General features: G+C 26.0%; 2 protein-coding genes across 9 annotated transcripts in view; both read right to left on the bottom strand.

The window, feature by feature from the left end:
• Positions 1 to 482: 482 nt before the first annotated feature.
• On the bottom strand, positions 483 to 9857 carry LOC123266688 (clavesin-1-like). 4 transcript variants are annotated; one of them, XM_044731052.1, is made up of 5 exons: positions 8212 to 8232; positions 2878 to 3269; positions 1846 to 2156; positions 1073 to 1166; positions 483 to 954 (listed from the first exon to the last, which is right to left on the bottom strand). In XM_044731052.1, the coding sequence occupies exons 2-5, from the start codon at positions 3260 to 3262 to the stop codon at positions 803 to 805; spliced, it is 942 nt and encodes a 313-aa protein (XP_044586987.1). In that variant the 5' UTR covers positions 3263 to 3269; positions 8212 to 8232; the 3' UTR covers positions 483 to 802. The 4 variants fall into 4 exon arrangements, with proteins under 4 accessions (XP_044586987.1, XP_044586986.1, XP_044586985.1 ...); XM_044731051.1 differs by lacking the exon at positions 8212 to 8232 and adding an exon at positions 6946 to 7099; XM_044731050.1 differs by lacking the exon at positions 8212 to 8232 and adding an exon at positions 6937 to 7096.
• A 9062-nt stretch (positions 9858 to 18919) lies between these two features.
• LOC123266552 (rhophilin-2) overlaps positions 18920 to 23663 on the bottom strand; it is a 49821-nt gene continuing 45077 nt past the window's right edge. For all 5 annotated transcript variants that reach the window (XM_044730850.1, XM_044730851.1, XM_044730847.1 and 2 more), the window contains 5 exons: positions 22694 to 23447; positions 21597 to 21791; positions 21291 to 21520; positions 21065 to 21217; positions 18920 to 19624 (listed from right to left, as the gene is read on the bottom strand). In XM_044730850.1, the coding sequence (XP_044586785.1) occupies positions 19427 to 19624; positions 21065 to 21217; positions 21291 to 21520; positions 21597 to 21791; positions 22694 to 23447 (1530 nt within the window). In that variant the 3' untranslated portion in view covers positions 18920 to 19426. The remainder of the gene's footprint in view (positions 19625 to 21064; positions 21218 to 21290; positions 21521 to 21596; positions 21792 to 22693; positions 23448 to 23663) is intronic.

The following is a 23663-nucleotide window of genomic DNA, read 5'->3' as shown; positions in this document are numbered from 1 at the left end:
TATGTAGTTGCTATTTATTAGAATATCGGACATCAATTATCAAAGATCAATTATCGAACACTTAGCTTTTAAAACTAAAATTTATAATAAGACTTTTACTTAACTGAGTTCGTTTTTGAGCATACCACTGACCAATATCTCCATCACCCCACTTTTTATTTGTATAATACCTATTTTATTACATAAGAATTTCAATTGTCTAGAATGAATTTATAATTAGATTAGATTAGATTAGATATTTTTTATACAAAGGTGATAACTGCCAAAATAAGAAAGACGAGTGATAAAATTTATAAATTCATAATTTTATATTTTCTTACACATATAAACATTATATTTTAAAAATATATACTTAAATTAACAATGAAACTATGAGATATTTTATAAATAAAAGGACTTTTTATCTTTACGGTCATCAATCAAAATTAATAACAAAAAAATTGAATGAAATAACTAATTATCACATTCTTAAAATAAAATTCGTGTTCAAATAAAACATTAAAATTCTTTGAAAAAAATTTTAAACAATTATTAAGCTATCGGTTACATAATAACACTATTATAAAAAATAAAAAAAATCATCATTGTGATTTTATTTATTTATCGTCATCTTGGTAACTGACACCACCAACGCAACAGTTTTAAACTATATGCTGATTAAAAATACTATTTATCAATATAAATCTGTAAAAGTTAATCGGTTAAAAAATTAATATAAAAAACACAACAATCCTTAACAATTAATAAAAAAAAACTATCACTGATAAATGAACGTAAATTTATAAAAATTCCAATTATTAAGTTAATCAACCTCGAGTTTTCGGAACGAACCGGATATACCACAAAGACCGTCTGAAACTGATGAACACGTGTCTTTTGGTGAAACTTCTATGTACATATCATCAAGGGCTTTTATCTCGTCACGTTTTTCACGCAATTTTTTTTTGAACACAGCTAAAAATTAAAAAATTATTTTCATAGATTTAATTATCAACAATGAGACATAAAATTATAAAATATACATGAATAAATAATTAATAATTAATAGTACTAATTAATAATTAATAATTACCGATCATATCAGCAAGTGGGACACTACCACCATATTCTTTAGGTAGAATTTTAGGATTTATTGCTTCCTTTAAATCTTCTATACTTGTATGAACCTAATAGTGAAGAAAAAAAAAATCAAACATTAACATGGAATCAGAAATGAATTAATTTTTATTAAATTAATAATCATGACTTCGTTATTTATAATTAAATGATCTATTCGTGCGAATATTGCACATAATATCTCGATTAAATAACAAATTAATGCTTCCCAAGTGAAAATAAAATTGATATTCATTACAAATGTTATAAATAAAATATTTTTTCATTAATTAATACTTGCATTTACTTTTAAAATTGTTAAATGCACGGAGAAAAATTTCTTTTGAAAAAAATAAGCAATTTTGTAATAAATAAATAATTTGTTGAAAATTTAAAACAATTTTATTTCTTAGCTGAAGAAATCAAAATTTTTCTCAGAGTAACTTTCTTGTTAAAGAAAAGTTTTCTAGATTTGGGAAAAAATAATTTTTGATGAAAATTCGCAAGCTGTCTACTTAAAATTTTTTTTTTCTAATTCAAAATAATTTTTTTTTTCAACAAGAAAGTGAGTTTTTTTCACAGTGAGAAAAATTTTGATTTTTTAAGCTTCAATTTTTAGGATATTTCCCTTCAATTGAGGAAAACACGAGCTTTAACTTGGTATTTTAATTTTTAAAGTTTGTAAAGGGTTAAAAAAAGATCTAACACACAAAATCACCTTTGAAGAAGAAAGTATGTGATAACCCTTACCATAATTCTCGCTCTGAGCTTGTCATTAAGAAGCGAGAGTGCAAAGTCAATAACTTTAGTGGCGTAATTCGGGATATTAGTGAAATGCGTCTGCTTATGTCGCATCGGTGTGCTGCTTTGAATCCATCTGAGCAAGTTCCGAATGTCGGTGAGCGAAAAAGCGCTAACGTGGCCCATGGTTAGCCCAGACTCGTCATTTACATGGGTGTAACCGCGGATTTGATTCTCTTCATCGTCCATCAATACTTCGGATACCAAGCTGTGCGCTCGGACCATTTGCGCGGACGTGTACTTGTATGGATCAAATCGACCTGTGATTTTATTTATTGATTAATTAATCACACATCAGATTCATTTGAAAACAATTTACAATTTAAAAGTGATTAAACTTTGCTCTTTTTTTTCAAGTAAATCACGTTCAGTGATAATGTTAGATTTAACACGTTTTGATAATTGTTTTCAGTAAAACATTCTTTTTTTTTATATTAATAATAATAATAATAATTAATCAATAGAACGTGACTGTTTAACAAGTTTTTGATTTATTTATAAAATACTTTCTTATTTTTAATTTAAACTCTTGTTTCTTTTTTAATATTTTGCTTTATCACATTATCAATTCATGAATTTCTTTAATTATTTCTTCCTTTTATCGCCTACCTTACACTTTATTATATATATAACAAGTATTTTTATGATTTTATTTAAATTTGAATTGAAAATATTAAAAAAAAAAAAAGCTGATAATTTTTATAAAAATAATATAAAAGAAATAATGTTATTTTTTTATGTTATTTTTTAAGAAAATGCAAAAGTTAATTTTTTTTTAATAACTAAAAATTTATATTATTAAAAAAAAAAAAAAAAAAAACAAGTTTAATTTAAAAAAATGATTCGTGGCCTTCAAAAATAATAATAATAATGTAACTCAGAGCAAAGAAGTGTTAAATAGAGACTAAAAAAAAAGTCATTAATATTTATTACATAACTCGTATTTTTTTAGCTTCTCAGTGTAAAACAAACAAAACTTACCAGCACAAGTAAGAATGACTTGTCTTCCCTGTTCATCTTTCTCTAACAACGGTACGATATATCCGTTGTCAATAATAGCTTCCATGTCAGGGTCATTTATGTCCAGATTTTGGAACCAGTCGGAGTACAGTTGTCTGATTGTTAAGTACCGTTCCAGCATTTCTTGTGCCATGGGTAAACTGAATTTCTTGGTTCTCAAAAATCGGAGCAAAAATATAGGATCAGTACGACAGCGTTTTATTGAAGGGTGCTTCAGTATCCAGGATCGGAATTGCTCCAGCGCCTGGCTTCTTACATTTTCATCTTCACGCAATTCTTCGAAGGCAACTGTTTGTAGATCTTCGCTGAGACCACATTTGTAATCGAATTCATTGCCCATACCCATTTTTTATCTGAAAGTAATAATAATAACAATAACATTTAAAAAAATCATTCATTTTCCGCTTAAAAAATTTTTTTTGGCCGCCTCATTTTTTCCTTAATCTTTTTATCAATGAATTTCCGCAATAACTCTTAGCTTTTAACTTTGCAATAACTACGGTGTGAAATGAATTCATTTTTAAAAAATCAATGTTCAATGTCAAATGAATATTTAAACAACGTCGCTTACAAATCGCATAAATATTAACATCATAATTTACAAAATAAACACGACTTGTCATTCTTTTAAATAATAAATACAGATAAAGCGATGATTATAATGTAATATACATTATTATTGAATAGAAACCTTGCAGTCACCATGTGACTTGTGAACTATAAATATATAAAATTTTGCTTTATTAAATAATTACTTTTGTTAAATTGCACTGTACTTTTTTAAATATTGACATTTTTTAAAATATAAGCTCATCCCGATGTTACACTCATCAAGAGCTTTCATTTGAGTACCCACATCAATTTTTCATATATTTATATATATTATATATATGTATATATGAAAAATATATCAAAATGCATGTGGGTACTTAAATGAAAGGTCTTGATGAGTGTAACATCGGGATGAGCTAATATATTTAAAAATGTCCATAGTTCACGAGATAAAAGGTCATTTCTCAATTATGTTAAGTATTGACATCAATATTGATATTTTTAAAGATATAAGCTCATCCCGATATTACACTAATCAAGAGCTTTCATTTGAGTACCCACATGCATTTTTATATATCTTTCATATATACATATATATATAAATATATGAAAAATTGATGTGAGTACTCAAATGAAAGGTCTTGATGAGTATAACATCGGGATGAGCGTATATCTTTAAAAATGTTAATAGTTCACAAGGTATCAAATTTAACCATTAAAACCCGTTATAAAATTTTCTTATTCTCTTAACAATATAGATTATGACGTTATAGTAATTGTTAGCGAACTAGTTGTAATGTTAAGCACGACGGATCTGTTACAAAGATACGCAGCCCGAATATCTAAGCACACTTTATTATATCACACCGATAGAGGTCCAACAATTGTTAACTTGGTGAAGTCTTTTGGCCCAGAAAGTGATTACTATTCTTATTATTATATTATGTACCTATACAACAAGACGCGCACTTCCAAAGTTGTGTCTTGGAATCTCCAAGTTGATACTACGTTATATTATCTGTTCTTTTATTATGTATGTTTAGTATGGTAAGACCAATGTCCACGATTGAATAAGTTGTAGAAAGTACTTTATGTCACACAAAAAGGAAAGTGATCAAATGTTTTTAATAAAATATTCAGAGGCCAAAGCTGCTTGGAAAATAATTAGTGGTTGATAATGAAATATTATGATTCAAAACTATTCAAATAATTGGGCTTTGCGTAATATTACTGAAATAGAGTTTTGAGTTACCCGACTAGAAATTACTTTGGAATTACCCAGCGTATAAATCTGGACCTGATTGGGTCCCGAAGAGGCACGCCCAATTGGGAAATCCCTATAAGGGCCTAATTAGCCCCCAATCGGGCAATCCCAACATAAAAATAAAAATTTTTATTCAGTTTTTCCCAATAGGGCCCTGTATGGGATCTAAATGGGAAATCCCAACGTAAAAAAAAATACAATTTCTAAATTTTCCCCAGTGAGATCTGTGTGGGATCTAAGAGGGATAACCCAACGAAATTATTTTTAATCTTTTCGAAAATCATAATATTTTTTCTTTCAAAATTTAGATTGGGTTCTGATAGGGATCCCCCCCTTGGGATCTAAAAGGGATTGCCCAATGAGGGCCGCATAGGACTTTGCGTGACACCCCCCATGTGGGGGCCCAATAGGTCTTACATTAAAATTTCTAGTCGGATATATGTCAGCTCGATAATTTACGGCATAATTATATCCTCTTTCTTGGATACGGACAACTTGTATTATATTTATTAGAGGTAGCGAGGTGAGTGACGATGCTAATTATTTATTTCAAAATAATTTGGCCATGGCCTCGAGAAGTCTAAACGAAAGTTTATGCTTTGCGAATGCTTATGCTTTAGTAGAGTGTTATTATTATTTTTATTTATATTTTCGACTCAACTTTCTACTTTACTTTTTTAGGTAATTTTACATTTAAAAATTAAATAGTTATTGTTTTTTTACTGACCGAATATTGATTTAAAATTTTTAATAGCAGATAATAATTTACGACTTTTATGGCTTGTGCAAATCAAGGTGAATTTATAAATATACAAGTTTAGTTATACTTGGCAATTTTAGCTCTTTCCGAAAACTCAAGGTTAATAAAGAATTATAATATCAATTAATTTTTTTATTAATAATAATTTTTTATTGAGATTCGTTGTGATTTTTATACTAATTTTTTTAATTTTTTAAAATTTACAAATATTTATATTCAATATTGCACTGAGAAAAAAAATTTCTTTTGAAAAAATGGACATTGTTGTGACAAGAAATTAATTTGTTGAAAATTTTCAACTATATTATTAAAAATACTATCCTCTTTCCCCGAACTGATTAACTTACTATTTATTTAACTATCTATATATATCCACTTTTTATCTCCTTTTTAATTACTTATGACTCTGTTATTTATATTATGATAAAACTTTATTAATGTATGTGCAATTTGACTAGTCTAACTAGGTATCATTGCTGTAAGCTAAGATTGATAAGCAATTTATTTAATAAATAAATAAAAATAAAATAAATAAAAATTTTCGACTATAATTTTATTTCTTGGTTAAAAAAATTAAATTTTTTCACCCATTCTCCCATGAAAAAAAAATATATGTCGAAATAAATAAAAAATGTATTTTAAATATATTAAAAATCTATAAAAAATATGTATAGTAAATATATTTTTAATAACTAACTTTTGGACGATTTTCATATATATTTTAAATATATTTTAGATATGTTCAAAATATATCTTAAAATACATAGCTAAAAATATAAAAAAAATATATTTTTAATATTTCTAAAATATATTTGAAATATATATGAAAATCGGCCAAAAGTTAGTTATTAAAAATATATTTACTCAACATAATTTATGTATATTTATAGATTTTTAATATATTTAAAATATATTATTTATGTACTTCGACATATATTTTTTTATATTTTTTTTTCATGGAGGTTAAATTTCTTGTTGAAAAAAATTTTATCTAAAAAACTTGCAAATTTTCATTTAAAATTTATTTTCCATATCTAGAAAACTTTTTTTTTAACAAGAAAGAAAAATCTTGATTTTTTTAGCTAAGAAATAAAATTGTTTAATGATTAGCAATTATTTCTTAACTTACTAATTAAAAATCATTATTATTATTATTATTAATTTATTCGTAAGTTAAAAGCTTTAAAGTTTAGAAATATTGGAAAAATGTTTACACATAATTTAAAAAAAAATGATGTGTAAAAACTAATTACAAAAAATTTATAAAATTTAAAATAATAAGAAAAAGAATTTATTTTTATTATTATGAATAATTATTCTTTTCATTGAATTTTTAAATTATTTAATAACTTGTAATTTTATATCGATGTTAAAATACTAAAATCCACCATCACTGTTTATGGATGGAAGAAAAAAATTAATCACTATATTTAGCAATACACACCGTACGCACTTGCAATGCCAACTGCGGATTTCGTAATATGTATGCAGAAAAAATAGATTGCTTAGACTATCGGTCAGAATACCACTCACTTGAATGATCAACGATCACTTAGCTACTAAATTACAAGTTTTGACCATAAGACAGCTTTTGCTGAACTGAGTTCGTCTCTGAGCATGCCGCTGACCAATATCTTCATTACCCCACTTTTTATTTCTATAAACATCGTCCAGCAACATCACTTCCTCTTATTTATCATTTAATATTTGAGATAACAATCTATTATTTTCACGTCAATAAAACTTTTACTTGTTTAGTCCGTATTTACATTTAGTACGAGGATTAAATTGTACGTTTTGGTACAAATTATGGTGTTACTCTACACATGCTTTGAGATTACAATTAACAATTAGTGATTAAGTGTTTTGATTTTACTTTCTCTCTTTGGATGCTTGGATGAATAAGCCATTATTCTTTTGTACACCGAGAGAAATTTTTATTTTAATTATATTTTTAGATGTAATATAATTATCTTTTATTCCGGAAGAATTTTAACTTTTAAAAAATTTGTCAAACTTGCAAAATTAAATTTTTATAGTTCAAATTTTATTATTAATATTTTACAAGTGAATATTTTCACAATTATCATTTTAAATTTATTTAGTTCTAAATTTATTAAGAATATATTATTTTTTTTGAACATATGGAATCAAATTATTAAAAATTTGTGTAATAAAATTTAAAAATTTTAACTTTACAAACTATAATTCAGTAAAAAATTTTACGCCAAAAAATTTTGTGTTAAAAATTTTTATGTTAAATATTTAACATTTTTTTGTGTTAATTTAAAAGAATAAATGTTAAATTTACACATAAAATTATTAAATATTTAACAAAAATTTTTAACAAAATTTTTTAAAGAAAAATTTTTTGCGGTGCATATAGAAGAATTAAAAGAATAAAAATAAAATGATCCACTTTTTTAAAGTGTAAAATACGTGATAAAATAATTTGTTACCTTATCGAAGATTCAACATTATTATTTACAACAAACACGTTATCAAAAGTTTATTTATTGAGTTACTCTCGAACTTCCGCGTTTTTATTTAAGAATTTTTCATCACATCATTAAGCCAATTTGCGCAATACTTATAATTTAAAAATCATAATGTTGAAATATGAATGAATTTACCAAAATTGACACGTTTTAAACTACAAATTATAATAGATGAGGTATTATTTGTAAATAATTACAATATTTAAAGTGTTGAGATTTACCAAATCTATTATCACGGAAATACAAATGTGCTGGACTGGTTCCAGGATGCTACAAGTTCAACTGAAGCCGGTTAGCGTATAACGGGACTTGCCTCACTTCTCGTATCGCTGTATTTTTAAAATGCTTATTTTTTACAATTATTCAATGCACAAATTACTGTGCCCCCACTTTACCAATTTAACATATTTTTTTAAAAAATCAATATTTTTATTAACCTCAATAGTTAATTAAAAATTTTGAGAATTCATTTTCACGGAAAATCGTATTACGCTTCGTATTTTTAAATATTATTATTATTTATCATCATTATTAGACATAATTTCAATCATAAAAATTTGTAATTACGCCACAATAATTTAACAGATTTTTGTAAGCTATTTTATTTATAAAATTTATCATCATTATTAGACATAATTTCAATTATAAAAATTTTTAATTACGCCACAATAATTTAACAGATTTTTATAAGCTATTTTTTACGTAATTTTATCAAGTGTTTATTTTTTATTAGATTGTAAAGTGTGAAGGTGTAATCAAAGTGATTATAAAACGTTACAAAATATCTCGAATCAAAACATCTTGAAGATTTTTATCAAATTGATCAAGACAAACAAATTTGTTGAGATTCTCTAAAGATTTTTAGTCATTTATACGAAATCTTATCTTTAAATTCAACACTTATAGAAGGATTTATTAATTATTAATATTTTAATTTATTTGAAGACAATTATTTAATTTATTAAATTTTAATAAATATTTTTTTACATTCAATAAATATTTATTTGGGAAGAAAGTACATTTATTAATAGTTAATAAGTATTTATTAATAGTTAACAAATATTTATTAACATTTAATAAATTGTACTTAATAAATTACTTATTAACTGTTAATAAATATTTATCAACTGCTAAAAAATATTTATTAAATCCTACGATGTTAAAAAATTATTTATTAACAGTTTAATTAATTTTCAGCAATTAAAAAAATTAATTTTCAGTGCTAAAAAAGAATTATAAATTATTATACTAAAATTAACAACAAAAGTCATTAATTTAAAGTAAATAATTACCTTCTACTTGAAAAACTAACAAACAATCTGTTAAATCTAAATAAATTTGTTACATTTATTCAGAAAGTAGCTTTCATTTTTACGATGCAACGAGCAATTAGAAAAAAAGTGATTTCACGATAACACTTTCACTTTCAGTACAATATTTCCTCTGTAAAAATAATTTAAAATACAAATAAAACAGCAATATAAATAAATCATACACTCCACACTACATTTAGTAACAATAAAAATTGTAAGTATCGTTAATGAAGGTAAAAAAAATTATATTAGACGTGTCCTACTTTCAAATGACAGTCACCAGTAAAAACATACTTTTCAAAGCTATATTTAATTTTTATCGTTAAAAAACCCGCAAATAATAGTACAGTAGTCTAATATTAACATTTAACAGTGAATGTTTTAATATTAAATAGATAAAAAGCAAAAAGACTTACATTAGAACAGATGTCAACACTAATAAGTATTTAAAATGAGCGGTGGAACGCGCGCAGGACTTTTCCCGTGAGTAACCCTGCGCGCGACTGAAAAGACCGCCAAGTTGAAACTCTCTGCAAATATATTCTTCTTCTATATATGTAACATATTGTATACTATGTACTATAGGTACACACCACTGCTATGGTGTGCATTTGTTCACTTACGCATGCGCAGTAGATTACCGCGAGATCACATTCTCCGGCAGTATACAATGTTGTCTATATTTTCTACTTATATAATTCGTCCCTACACATGTGCAGTAGATCTTTGCGTCAGTACGAGATTTTATGATCTAAATTTCGATATTTTTTGGATTTTTGAAGGTTGATTCATTAAATTATGAAGAGAGTATCAAAAGATATCAAAAAATAGTCTTCTTGTCAATGTACAATGATTGAGAACAGTAATGATGGATTAAGTGAAGAGAAAAATCCCTGACATACTCTTCTGAAGACAATAACACATAATTACACTAATTATTTAATTTAATTCTCAAGGTTTGGTATAAATTTTATATTTTATATTTTGTGTTTTAATTTTAGAGAAAAATTATTTTTCATAGAAAATTTTCTTCTAGACTGTTAAAAAAAATCGACTAGTTTTTTTTTTTTAATTGTTAATATTAATATAAGATAACTCCGCATCGCAATTTTCAATATTTTCTTTTGATTAATGCGATTTTTTCCCAAGCTTTGTAATTTTATAAATAATTTATAATTTACGGGTTATCAATCAGGCAAAATATTGATTTTACAAAAACACATACAGCAGAAAAGAGCATTATTTACAAAGGATATGACTGGTATAATAAATTGCCACTAAATGTTAAAAATGAAAAATCCTTGATAAGTTTTAAAAGAAAATTAAAAGATCATATTAAATTATGCATAGATGTTTAAGCTATTTATTGTTAATATGTATATAAATGTATGATTGACTGTGATATTTTTTAACGATTCTTTAATGTAGCAAAACTGCTAAATAAAAACACATTATTATAAAATCAAAGGATATTTTTGTAGAAAATTAAACGCTCGACAAAAAAGGTTGTTAATTATTTTTCGATAAATTTACTTGAGGTTAAAGTTAAACTAGGGCAGTAAAATAAGAAAGCCTCAGATCACATGTTTATTGACCTCGGCTTCGCCTCGGACAACAATTAAATGTGATCTGAGGCTTTCTTATTTACTGCCCGTGGTGTGTGTACTATTTTTCTCCTCGACGGAGGCGGAAAGCGGCATTTCCGTTTAGCGCAGCGGGAGGAAAATTGACGCTTTCCGCCCGGAGGTGAGAAATAGTATATTACACACCTAGGGAAGTAAAGTAAGAAATGTCTCAGATCACATGTAATTGTTGGCCGAGGCGAAGCCGAGGTCAACAAACATGTGATCTGAGGCTTTCTTATTTACTTCCCGAGGAGTGTATACTATTTTTTTGTCCGACGAAGGCGGAAAGCGGCAACTTAGTTTAGCGCAGCGGGACGAAAGTTGCCACTTTCCGCCCGGAGGGCAAAAAAAGCTTTTATATTATCTTAGTGAATATATTCAACTATTATTATTACGAATTTTTGTACAAAACTGTCTTTTTTAAATATAAAAAATTATTACAGATCCTTTAGTATATAGTTTAAAATTTTTAACAATTGTTTTTTATCATAAAAATTCATTATTTTAACGTATTTATTACATTTTAACATATATTTTTAATGTAAATTGTTATCATAGGAACCTTCTTAAACCACAATCAAAAATCCTTAGTTTAAGACAAATTTACTCAAACTCAGGACAATTTCTTAGTTGAAAAATTTTTTAACTTTATTTAAAATCATCTAATTATATTAATTTGACAATTTTTGTGACAAGTTATTCCGGCTAGTTATTAAATTCTAAGAAATAAGTTGTGTCGTTTCATAACTAAGAAACTCGATAAATAATTAAAATTAAAACCCAATATCAATTAAATTTTCTTATAAACATAATAAAAAAGGTAAGCGAGTGAAATGATAAAGAAATTATTTTTAAATAAAGGAAGTTTGAATCAAATTCCGTTTGCCGAGTTCACCAACTGGTATAGCAACTTTCACTCAGTCGTCCTCACTCTTTCCAATAAGTTACACAATCCATTTAGACTTTTAAAATTTCTTCACAATATTCATGCGTTTATCTCGCCTAAAATTTATATAATACATTAAATACACTCTAAGTGATAATTTCGTGAGAAAAAATTGTAATTATTGCTGATGCTTAAAATCATTCAATTCTTCAAAACATTGCATAACTTTTTTTTTTATTAAAGAATTAATGAAGAATTTGTAAGTTTAATGCCAGTCATGAAAAAATAAAATTTAGATTTTTTTATAAAAAAAGAAATGTTGATAAATATTTACAAAATGTTTTTCTTTTGAATTTTTTTAGTAAGAGAACATGAAGAGCTGAGAGGTAGCTCGAGTTCTTTTATATTCACATGCGCCTTTTTATAGTAATTGTAGTATTCCATTGATTAAAATTTACTCGTTTACTTTTTATTATTTTTTTTTAAGAAAAAAAAAATTAAAAAAGAAAATAATAAATACAAAATTTAATTTATTTTTTTTTTTAAAGAAGTTTATTAGGTCAGAAGGTAATGCACAAGTTGAGTCGCTAAAAAAAATCAATATGATGATAATAAAAAAGCTTTCATAAAATTTGGCATTTTATTTGTAAAGGGGAAGGCCGAAATAATAGTAAATTTAATAATTTATAGTTAACATTGATTTAAATTTATTGTAACATAAATTTTTGTATAGAAATTTGCAGACAGCAATTTAATAATTTGAATATGTTGACGAGTCGCTTAGATTCATAGAAAAAAATTCTTAATTAAATTGATGCTTTAATGATTTAATTACTCAACACTTTTTTATTTTAACGATTACAACAGTATTATTTTTATAACTTTAATATTGTAATAGTAACGACATATGAGACATAAAATGTAGGTAATACTTCTATTCAATTATAATGTAATAGAAAGAAGCAAGTAACTGAAAAGATACGAACGTTTATTGAGGTTCAGAGATGGTATTATTTTTCAATGTCAGATTGAGATTAAATGTATGTACCTCTTATCTGAGTCGCGCCATCAAACAATGAGGTGTATTTGTTTTCTATCAGTAATTTTTTTTTTAATTTGTCTAAATTTAAATTTTTCGATATTAATTAGTAATTCAGTTTCTTAGAGAGTTCTAGCTTATTAAAAGAAAAAGAAGAGTTTTTTTTAAGAAACTAGTAGCTTTTACATAAAAAAAATTTGTAAAGAAAAAATTTGAGCTTGTATGTCTTCTAAATATTACGAAAATAGGTAACGGTCGCTTATTTATCAAGAAAAAATTTTTTAGGTCATAATTTCTCAGTTAAATATTTGTCATCATCATAATTAATTTTTGCCAAAATTAATCCTACAATAATTAATCCGACAAAAATTTCTCATGTAAAAATTAACAGTGGGGTTCGGGGCAATGGGGGCGAAAATAATTGTTATAGTTAAAAATTTTTATAAATTTTATTAAAAAAAAATTCTTAATTTAAAAACTTTTGCTCGATTCTAGAGTAAATCTTTCTTGGTTCGTAATTATTTCTCTTTACTCTATACTTACCAAACATTCTAATTACACTACGATGACAACTCTTTGATCATTCATTTGTTATAGAACCTTATCAGCCCACGTAAATTATTTCTTTATACATATTTACAATGTGCAGTATAATGAGACGACTTAACAATCGTGTCTGTTATTATCGGCATTTAACATAAATTACAGTTCAGAAAAGAATCTTAAATAATGCAATGACAGTTTTCATTTTTCAAAATATTAACATACACGGAGAAAGTTTATTATCTAGTTATGTTAAAATCTATTAACTGAATTCGATAGTAGTAAATATTATTTAAATAATTAAGTAAACTATCTGAACTGTAGTATTTATCATCCTGATGGTAACTACTACTATTATGATGGTAATCAGTAATAATAACTGTTATTATTTTAATTAGTTACTACTATTATCAAAATCGTAATTCCTAATATAACCTGATGGTTGCAGTTACCATCAGTAATAATAATAACTACTACTTAAGCTAGTAAAAAATATTAAAAAAATTAATTTATTAATTTAAAATATTAAAAAATTAATATATTAAAAAAATTAATTTTTATTTGTCTAAAACAATTTTCAACGCCAAATTTTTCAAAAAGAATTTGGAATTTCCAAAAAAATCAAAATTTTCAATAAAATTCAAATTAAAAAAAAAAAATTAAAATTTCAAAAAAGAAATTTTAAATCAAAAAAATCAAATTTTCAAAAAGAAATTTTGAAGGGAATTTAAAATATTTTAATATTTCAAAGAAAAAAATGTACAGTAGCTAAAATATGGATGTAAATAAAGGATTTAATTAAATTGATATTATTTTTTCTTTCAGAATTTTTACAATCTGAGATGGTTACAGTTACCATCTTTGATTGTAACAGTTATAATTTATAATAATTACAATTATTATTTTCGATAGTAATCGTTACCATTATTAATGGTAACTATTACAATTGTCAATGATACCACACGGAAAAAAAAATTTCGTTCTGGTAACCTAACGGTAGAGTTACCACAACTATACACAGTTTACTATTCGTTGTAGAGTTACAGTAACATAATGTTATTTAGTTCTGATAACTCAATGTTGTTGAGCTCTCAGAGCTCTACGGGATTGTTCTTAGAGCCAAACGGCATAAGTTGGGAGCGCCCTACGTTGCGCAGTAGTGGAGTGCGCTCACATATTTCATAACTTTCTAAAATGACAAACAGAATTATTTTGTTACTCATCCATATTATTAAAAATATATGAGGACAATTAAGTTTCCAGTTTATTTATTTAAGGAAATAGGTTTTTTTTTGTGAAATTAAATTTCGTTAGAACAGTTTTGTATTTATGGTTTTTCAAGGTTCATTTTCAGTGACTGTTAATTTAATTTATTAGTCGAATATATTGTGATAAGTAATAAGTTATCGGAATACATTAAAAAGACCCCATTTAACACAAAATAAAATTTGCTTTCGTTTATTTATCTTTTCTTGTGCATATACGGTAGTGATTTTATGTCCAATATTTATTGATATAATTAAAAAAATAAGATAATTTTGTGACGACCATATTTTTATTTTACAAATAATTTTTATTTGTAATATAAGTTCTATTATTATTTTATTTCTATTATAATACTATTCTTATTTGTCATATACAATTATTGTTGGCAATATAAATTCATTCTGCCGCATTTATTTATTAAATTATCAATGCTAAATCGTAAAAAAAATTATTAAGCAGACTTCCAAAAATTTGTTATAGTCTCAGAACGATCCTGTAGAGTTGTGAGAGGTAAATAACGTTTAGCTCTCAGAGCTCAACGATGTAGAGTTGCAGGAGCCAAACGGTATTGTTACTATTCGCTCAGTGCGAAGCCATGGTGGGGGAAAAACTTATTTACCGTCAGCGCCATGAGTGGCTATATCCGATACTAAGGGGGGATATTTTTATGTTTCGAGTTAGTTAAATATACAAGCGAATTATCATTTAAAATTTATTTAAAAAGAAATACATAAAATGAGTCACAAAAGTTGTTGTGTTGTAAGTTGTAAGAATACAAGTAGAAAATGTGCTTGTCATTTTTATAAATTTCCAACAGCAAGTTGGAAAATAAATCAAAGGAAAAAATAAAATTAAAAATGATAAATTTAATCAATAAAAAAGTTTTCCCAGCTTTATTATTGAATTTTAATATGTAAATTTTAGTTAGCAAACATAATCTATTTTTTTGTACTCAAAAACAATCAGCACTTTTAATTTGTAAAATTTTGAAACAATGAAAGATTTTGATAATTTCGTTGAATCAAAATTTATTTATAAAAAAAAAATAATTAAATGTTTATTCACGTTTATTCAAGTTTTATTATAATTTTAATTTTTTAAAAAATTTTTTTCTATTTTCTTTTTATTTGATTTTAATCTGACGTTAACCAATCTTTATGTGTGCTAACTTCTATGCTACTTTTTATGATATTAAAGTTAGCTGTCACTTGACCATTTTTTAATTTTATTTAACAAAAAAATTTTTTCCGAAAAATTTTTTTTTAAAAATTGCATTTTTAATTTATTAAATTTTCTAAATGTCCAATTTTTTTTCTCAATTTTTTATCCAGTAATTTATTTATTAGAAAAATTTTTAAAATTATTAAATATCTGCTAAATTAATTTTCATCTACTTTTTCGGTATTAACTATACTTACATTTTATTTTTTAGTGCACAAGAACACTTTACGGTAACAAATATTTATTATAAATATTCCCTTTAATTAATAAAGCATTCTTTTATTTATTATTTAATATTATTATTACTAACAGCCATTCAATACATAATAAAATATATTACAATAGCCCCCTGTAGTTCAAACGTACCGTGGCGCTGAAGTTGTGCACAGAGCGAATAAGAATACGTTAACCTACTGGAACTTTTTACAACTAACTAACTACTATAGAGTTCCTATAGCAAAATTTTTTTCTCCGTGCACCTATTATTTTGTTACTAATTAATTTTATTACCATTTTAGATAGTAGTAGTTATTATTTTTGTATAGTAGGTAGTATAATTAATTTTTCTCCGTGTACCTTTGGAAAAAATTATTATAAATTCTTCAATATTAGCTATGTAAACCTATTCTCCTTTAACAAAGTAAAATTAGTCAGAAAAAAATCTTTCATAATAACTACATAAAAATATAAATTTAAATAATTATATAATCTTCAAACATTACCGTAAAAACGAACCCAAAAATTAAATAATGTCTCAGGTTATGAGTAATAAAGTTTTTAATCGATTGCCGATATCCGTAAACATAAATTTGAATATTTAATAACTGCCGGTTACTTATGACGTATATGATATCAAATTTAAAAAATTTTAATCTACTTTTAAGTATAATTGTCCTCTATTGATGAAAAAATTTAATAAATTTGGAAGAAGAGTACATTCAATAACTCTTAAAACATATTTTTTTTTAAATTCTTTGCCACTATTATTTTTCGTTTATTTTTTCTCTCTATCATTTAAAAAGAAAACTATTTATCTACCGGATTTAATCAAATTCTATAGAATAATATTGTCTACGGCAATTATCGACTAATGATAATAAAAAGTGTCAAAAAATAATTTTAATAATCACTTTATTAAAGGGTCTCAATATTTATTCAACAGTTAATATGTATTTATCAAGTTAATCGATCAGGCTTAATTAATAATAGATCATTTATTAATTGCGAGTAAATATATTTTACCTATTTAATATTTTCCAACGAATAAAAACTTCTTAGAGTCGTCAGTGTATTAATATGGATGAATTAATAAATCAAAAATAACGGTGCGTAGAACTTTAATTAGACAAGGAGTGTCGGAAAAATTCACCAGAGCAAGAAGAGAAAATTGGATATAATTAACAAAGATAATAACAATAAGAATTTTTAGATTTTACAAAGTCAAATGTATCAGAGATAAATTGATAATAAAGATCCGATATAATAATTATTTTTACCGGGACAAAAAATTGCAATTTATTGAAACTATTGTTTTATGATTCATTTTATTTTCTCTATTTTTTAAGAAGAAAACTATTTATTTATTTGATTATCTGTTGAAGTTATGGGGTTAAAAAAAAGGTCAAAAAATAATTTTATATATATGTATTATATTTTCCAGCACTAGATAGTAATTTTAATACTTTAGAATTAGAATAACGATCTCAATTCAGTGAAAAGTATTTTGGTCCCAGCAAACTTGTACACGCAAAAGTCAGTACTTATTGTTCAGTAAAAACTCGCAACATTTCTTGTTGAATAAAACGTCAGCTGAACTTTCTCCAGTGACCTTAAAACCGGTACAAAGTTACCCGAACTGTAAAGAAAGTGCATCGTCCCTCTGTAAGCAGTATCTTGAGAGATATATCCTTTTTTTTTTCACCGGTAAAAAGATACTTACACCGATAGAAGGATTTGTTTATAGTTAAAAATATTTGTTAATATTTAATAAATTATTTATTAAAGACCGCTTTTTAGTCCTTAACGAATATTTCTTAGTATTTAAAAAGATTTATTAATATTTAATAAATGAATATCAGATTTATTAAATACAAACAAATCATTTTAAATACTAAAAAATATTTGTTTAATACTAAAAAGTGGTCTCTAATAAATGATTTATTAAATATTAACAAATATTTTTAACTATAAACAAATCCTTCTATCAGTGTATTAAAATCATTCATAATTTACGTATTTTCAACTTTATATTTGATTACTTTATCTCAAAAATTGTGTAATGCATCATTTTTAAGGATTGAAAAAAAATACTTTCTTTATATAATCATTTTCATTTATTTTATACAATCATAAATTTTTTAATAATATTTACACTTTTTTAAAGCCCTTTTTTAAGTTACAAATCAAAACAATTTTTTCTGTCTATTAAATAATTTAATTTGCAGTTTTTTTTAACTTTCGAAAATTCTGATCTAACTTTATTTTTAATTTGATAAAAATTAAACTGTACAGAATACCTTCACTATAATAAGTTTTTTGATACTGATATTTAAAAGAAGAAATTTTTAGAAAATTTCATTTAAAAATATTATAATGTCACAATAAATGAGAAGAAATATCTCATGGCATAAATTTACCGTCTGCCGGTAAGTAAAATAATATTTAATATTCTTTTCTTTACATAAAAAATAGTACAAATAATTTTTAGTGAGAAAATTATTTTTCTGTTCTGATTTATGTATTTTCATTGACAATTTAAACTATTTAATGAATAATTTCGGCTTTAAAAAATGACAGCAATTTATTGCTTCCATATTTTTATAAAAAACTAAAAAATCGAAAATTTTTGAGGTCGTAATAGATTTTTTAATGTAAAGCGGTCATAAAAAAAACTGCAAAGCATTCAAGTGTTTATAAATGTATGAAATTTAATCATTTTGAAATCGTTCACTTAATAAAATTGGCACATTTATAAAAACATTAAATATTATTATCAATAATATTAAACAATTTTTTTTATTTAATTACACATTTTTAAAAATTAAAATATCTTTATCGTAAAATTCAACTTATATAACTTATATAATTTTTTCTACTCTTACAGTTTACAGTAAATTAATATAACATATGGCTTTGTATGCATATTTCAGCGGTAGCTTAAAAAATTACACAAAACATACATTTAATATAAAAAAAACGAATTTTCATTGATTAAAATTTGGCATAAAAAATTTAGCGCTTAATAATTTTAATTAATTATTTAATTGCCATCAATGATCCATTTTATAGTGTATAAAAATATCTTCAAAGTTATGTACATATATATCTATTCTTAATCTTAAAAAAAAAGTTTTAAATAATGGATCATTGTGGCAAGAATAATAATAATCCGTTAAATGCAAATTTTTTTTATTTTCATTCAAAGTATAAGATTGAAGAATGAAATAAAAAATATTTGCAAAATTACGGCCCAGTGAGAGTATAGTAGTTATAATAAGTAGTTTTATAGTATTTGTATAATTATATTAAGATCTGGTGCAGAGATCATCTGAGAATAACGTTATCAAATGTAAGATCTCTACTATCTCGTTGAGTTGATTTTTTAAATGGGTTCCAAGGAATACGTCGAGTGACATGAGCTGTTGTGACAGATCCAGCTGGACTTGGTTGACCGGAAGACACTCCTGAAGAACTACTTGCTGACACGCTACCTTTATCATGATGACTAGTCTTCACAGGTTTCTATAAAATATTATTATTATTCTTATAATAAAAATTAATTGATTTCAAAAATACAGTTATAAATACTAAAAAAAAAAAAAACAATTTTTTACCAAAAAAAAAATGTCAATAGTATCAAGATACAAAAATTCTCAATAAAAATTATCCAGTAGATAAAGATAGATAGTTATTATTCTAAGCCGAACACTCCCGATCCAAATTCTTGAAGAATGACTAATTTTTGATTATTACTTCTTCACCATAATATTTTATCGGTATGAGGTCTCATACCATCAGAAAAAATTTAGGTGAAATTCACAATTAAAATTCGTTTATCGACAATTATTGTTAGAGAAAGATGTAATTTTTTACTCAGTGTAACTTTTTCAATAACTGAAAAAATAATTCAGACAGACCAGAGCATTTGGCGCGTAACCAAAAGATCCAGGTTCGAGTCCTGGTCTGGGCTGTCTGAATTATTTTTTCAGTTATTGAAAAAGTTACACTGAGTAAAATATTACATCTTTCTCTAACAATAATTGTCGATAAACGAATTTTAATTGTGAATTTCACCTAAATTTTCTCTGACGGTATGAGACCTCATACCGATAAAATATTATGGTAAAGAAGTAATAATCAAAAATTAGTCATTCTTCAAGAATTTGGATACGGAGTATTCGGCTTAGAATAATAACTATCTATCTTTATCAATAAACACCGATCTTCGAGTCGAATATATATATGTACATATAGATATATTAAATACCTTAAATATCCAGTAGATAATTATCTGAATATTTAATAATAAACTTTCTATTCGTAGAAATTAGCAAGCATAAAATTATCACCTGATTATTAATACCGATATATTCTAAGTGGCACAGTGAACTGATCGCTTCCTAAATTTAAATTTACTATTGATTTTATAATTATAACTCCAGATTTTTAATTCAAATTTAACAATTCATTCAACTGCTTGCAAGATATTATAAAATTATTAATAAATCAATTGATTTTTTTTTTTTTAATCCTTTATTAAAAAGTTGATGTGACGTTTTCATTGTTGTCGCTTTTCGTCGTTACTATAGCAACGGTAACTATGGCAACGGTTACCATAGCAACGGTTAATATGACAACTGTTACTATGACAATGGTTGCCATAGCAACGGTTGCTATGGCAACGGTTAAATATTAATGAGTAAAATTTGTAAAAATATTGATTAATTAAATTGCCGATAATAAACATTTTAACAGAAGCGCGCAAAGCGCGTTTGATTTTCTAGTTATAATAATAAAATAAAAATAAATAATTGAAACAATTGAATCTTCATTAAAATAATTGTTTCCATTGAATTTTTCCATAAAATTTCTTCCTTAATAAAAATAATCATTAATTTCTTAGTCTTAAAAACAATTAGCTCATTTCTTCATTATTAAAATGAATAATAAAACAATAATAACCTTTAAATAATTTCTATCCATAGGTGTAACGAGTTTTAAACTAATAGAATCTCCGCATTGTTTGATCAAGCGCACAACTTGTTCATGGGAGGCCCATTTGACATCTTTGTCATCGATGTTCACAATGAAATCACCTTCCTTCATCCCACCAAGCTGTTGAATCAAAAAATAAAATATTAAAATGTAATTTACGAAACTCATAATTACATTAATTAATTAATCTTACATCTGCCAACGAATTGTGGTCAACAGCAGCAATAATAACGGGAGCATCTCCTCGTACGCTGAATCCAAAACCCTCGCCACCGGGTCCACGTTGTAGTTGAATAGATCGGGGAGCTGTCCAGTGTCTTTTAGCTGAAAATATGGCTACGGGACCGAGTGATTTGAAAAGATCATCAACTCCGTGCTGACCGAAATCCGGATGCGTGATGCTCAGTTGAAACTTTGTTGATGCTGAAATATTTTATTTCGTTCTTAGTAAGTTAGTTTTTGGTTTTACTGAAGAAACAGCTTAATAAAAATGTATTACCAACTATATGTGGCGGGTCAAGAAGTTCTCGTAAATCATCTTCATCTCCCGCGTCGTTGTAATTTTTCAAAGTAGCATCATGAGCTCTTTTTAATACTTTAGCTAACGCCTGTTTGCCCTTAAGTTCTCTGCACATTCTTTGTAATCTCTGGCTTTCTTCATGAAGGACTAAACTTTCGCGTAGATGTGCTCTTCCTATTGATAAAATATTCTATTTATTAATAAATTAAATCAAATCAAGCTTCGTAAAAAAAAATTTTCTGAGCTCATCATTCATAACTATATCGAGTTATATATTAAATATCATTATAATACATTAATCAATATATTATTAAATTATTTCTATAATTTTGGTCAATTAATATGAAGTATTAAATAAAATTTGCTCAGTACTAAATAAGATTTAAAATTCAAGTTAGATAAACCCCTAAAGAGGGTCAAAAATTATTTATACTTCAGAACAACTCTCTAGTAAAGAGACGCTTTAGCGATCATGCGCCATCTATTAGAGATTTTAAGCACTACCTACAGTCAAAAAATTTTATATGGGCATTAGGGTGAGCCAAAATGTAACTTCGATGGAGAACCTCTTAAAATTGGAGTTTTGAGTTCTGCTTTTAACAGCAGCTGTGTTTAGGCATTTCCTGAGATATTTCAGCGTGAGAGGATTTATTTGATGTTCATAGAATTTTTAACAGGAGATTTAATTGGACACCCGCCCAAATTTTGAATTTTCAGCGGAAATGCTCAAACTAAGCTCCTGTTAAAAAATTCTATGAAAATAAAATACTCAAAATATCTCAGGAAATGCCGAAACACAGCCCCTGTTAAGAGCAGAACTTAAAATTCCAATTTTTAAAGGTTCTCTCCACGGAAATTACATTTTGGCACACCCTAATGAGCATACATGACCAAATCAGGCTTGATACGGGCATATAAAGTTATATGAAGACATATCTAGTTATATAGTCCTGATATAAATATTGGTTAAATCAAAAATAACATATTTTTGTACAATAAACTCTGTACAGTTTGAACAATTAGTTCTTTTATCTTCTAAAATTGAACCAAAAGCAAGACTCTCAAAATAAAATTACCTAGAGCTCTTCGTTCATTATCATCTTTGGGAATAACATTATCCATTTGAGTTTTCCCGTCACTTTCTTGGATATGTTCGAGCGTAAGCTTAGTTTCCATCCTAAATTCCGCAATAGGCTTGGCAAGCAATCCAGCCGCGCAGTGTTTATGCGCGAGTGCTAAATGATGTTCACGCTTGACAAGGACCAAAGACACCCAGGATTCAGGTACGTAATCACGAACAGGTTCGCGTGATATTAATCCATGGACGTCATTGTAGACAGCAGCTACTTGAGCAGCTTCTTGAGCAAGGTCCAAGCAGATGTCAACGTTTCTCGATTCACGTGACTGCAATTCGAGTTTTTCAAACAGACACTCGCGAGCCTGAGCCAGCATCAACTGCACCAACATGTCCAGCATGTCAGGACCAAGATCCATGCTCGGTGCGTTCGTAAAGTTCTCATGGATGTACCGGAAGGTACCCGCGGCTCGTAGAAATGCGTCTACTGCCTGGTCGAGTCCTTTAGTGCTTCTTCTGTCCTGCTTTGCTCCTAATTGCGTGTACAGAGCCCCCGCGTTGAATAAAATCGAGGCCTTTTCGAATGCTACCGTTCTTTGGCAGCTTGGCACTCCTGTCAATGAATCGAACCACTCAAAATATATCCCGAGGCTTCGATCCGGTGGGAAAAATCGTCTTTCGATGAAGTATAATTGGTTGTAGTAGCGAAATAGTAATGCTATGCCGGTTGCGTCACGGGTTGGGGTTCTTGTCGCCTAAAAATTAAAAAAATTGAATATTAATATTAAAATATTATGTTTTTTTTTTTTATTATTATTTTTTGAGGATAATAAATTTATTTTTTTTGATAATTTTATTTATTTTTTTATCAAACAATTTAATTTAATTATTGTTGTAATTAAAATGTACAATTTTTTACAATGAATCATTAAATTTTGAGAAATATTTTTAATTTTATTAATAAATAATTT

This window comes from Cotesia glomerata, linkage group LG6 (genome assembly GCF_020080835.1).
Source record: "Cotesia glomerata isolate CgM1 linkage group LG6, MPM_Cglom_v2.3, whole genome shotgun sequence".
NCBI lineage: Eukaryota > Metazoa > Arthropoda > Insecta > Hymenoptera > Braconidae > Cotesia > Cotesia glomerata.
The sequence above is the reverse complement of the archived record's forward strand: the minus strand, read 5'-3'. Positions and strand labels throughout refer to the sequence as shown.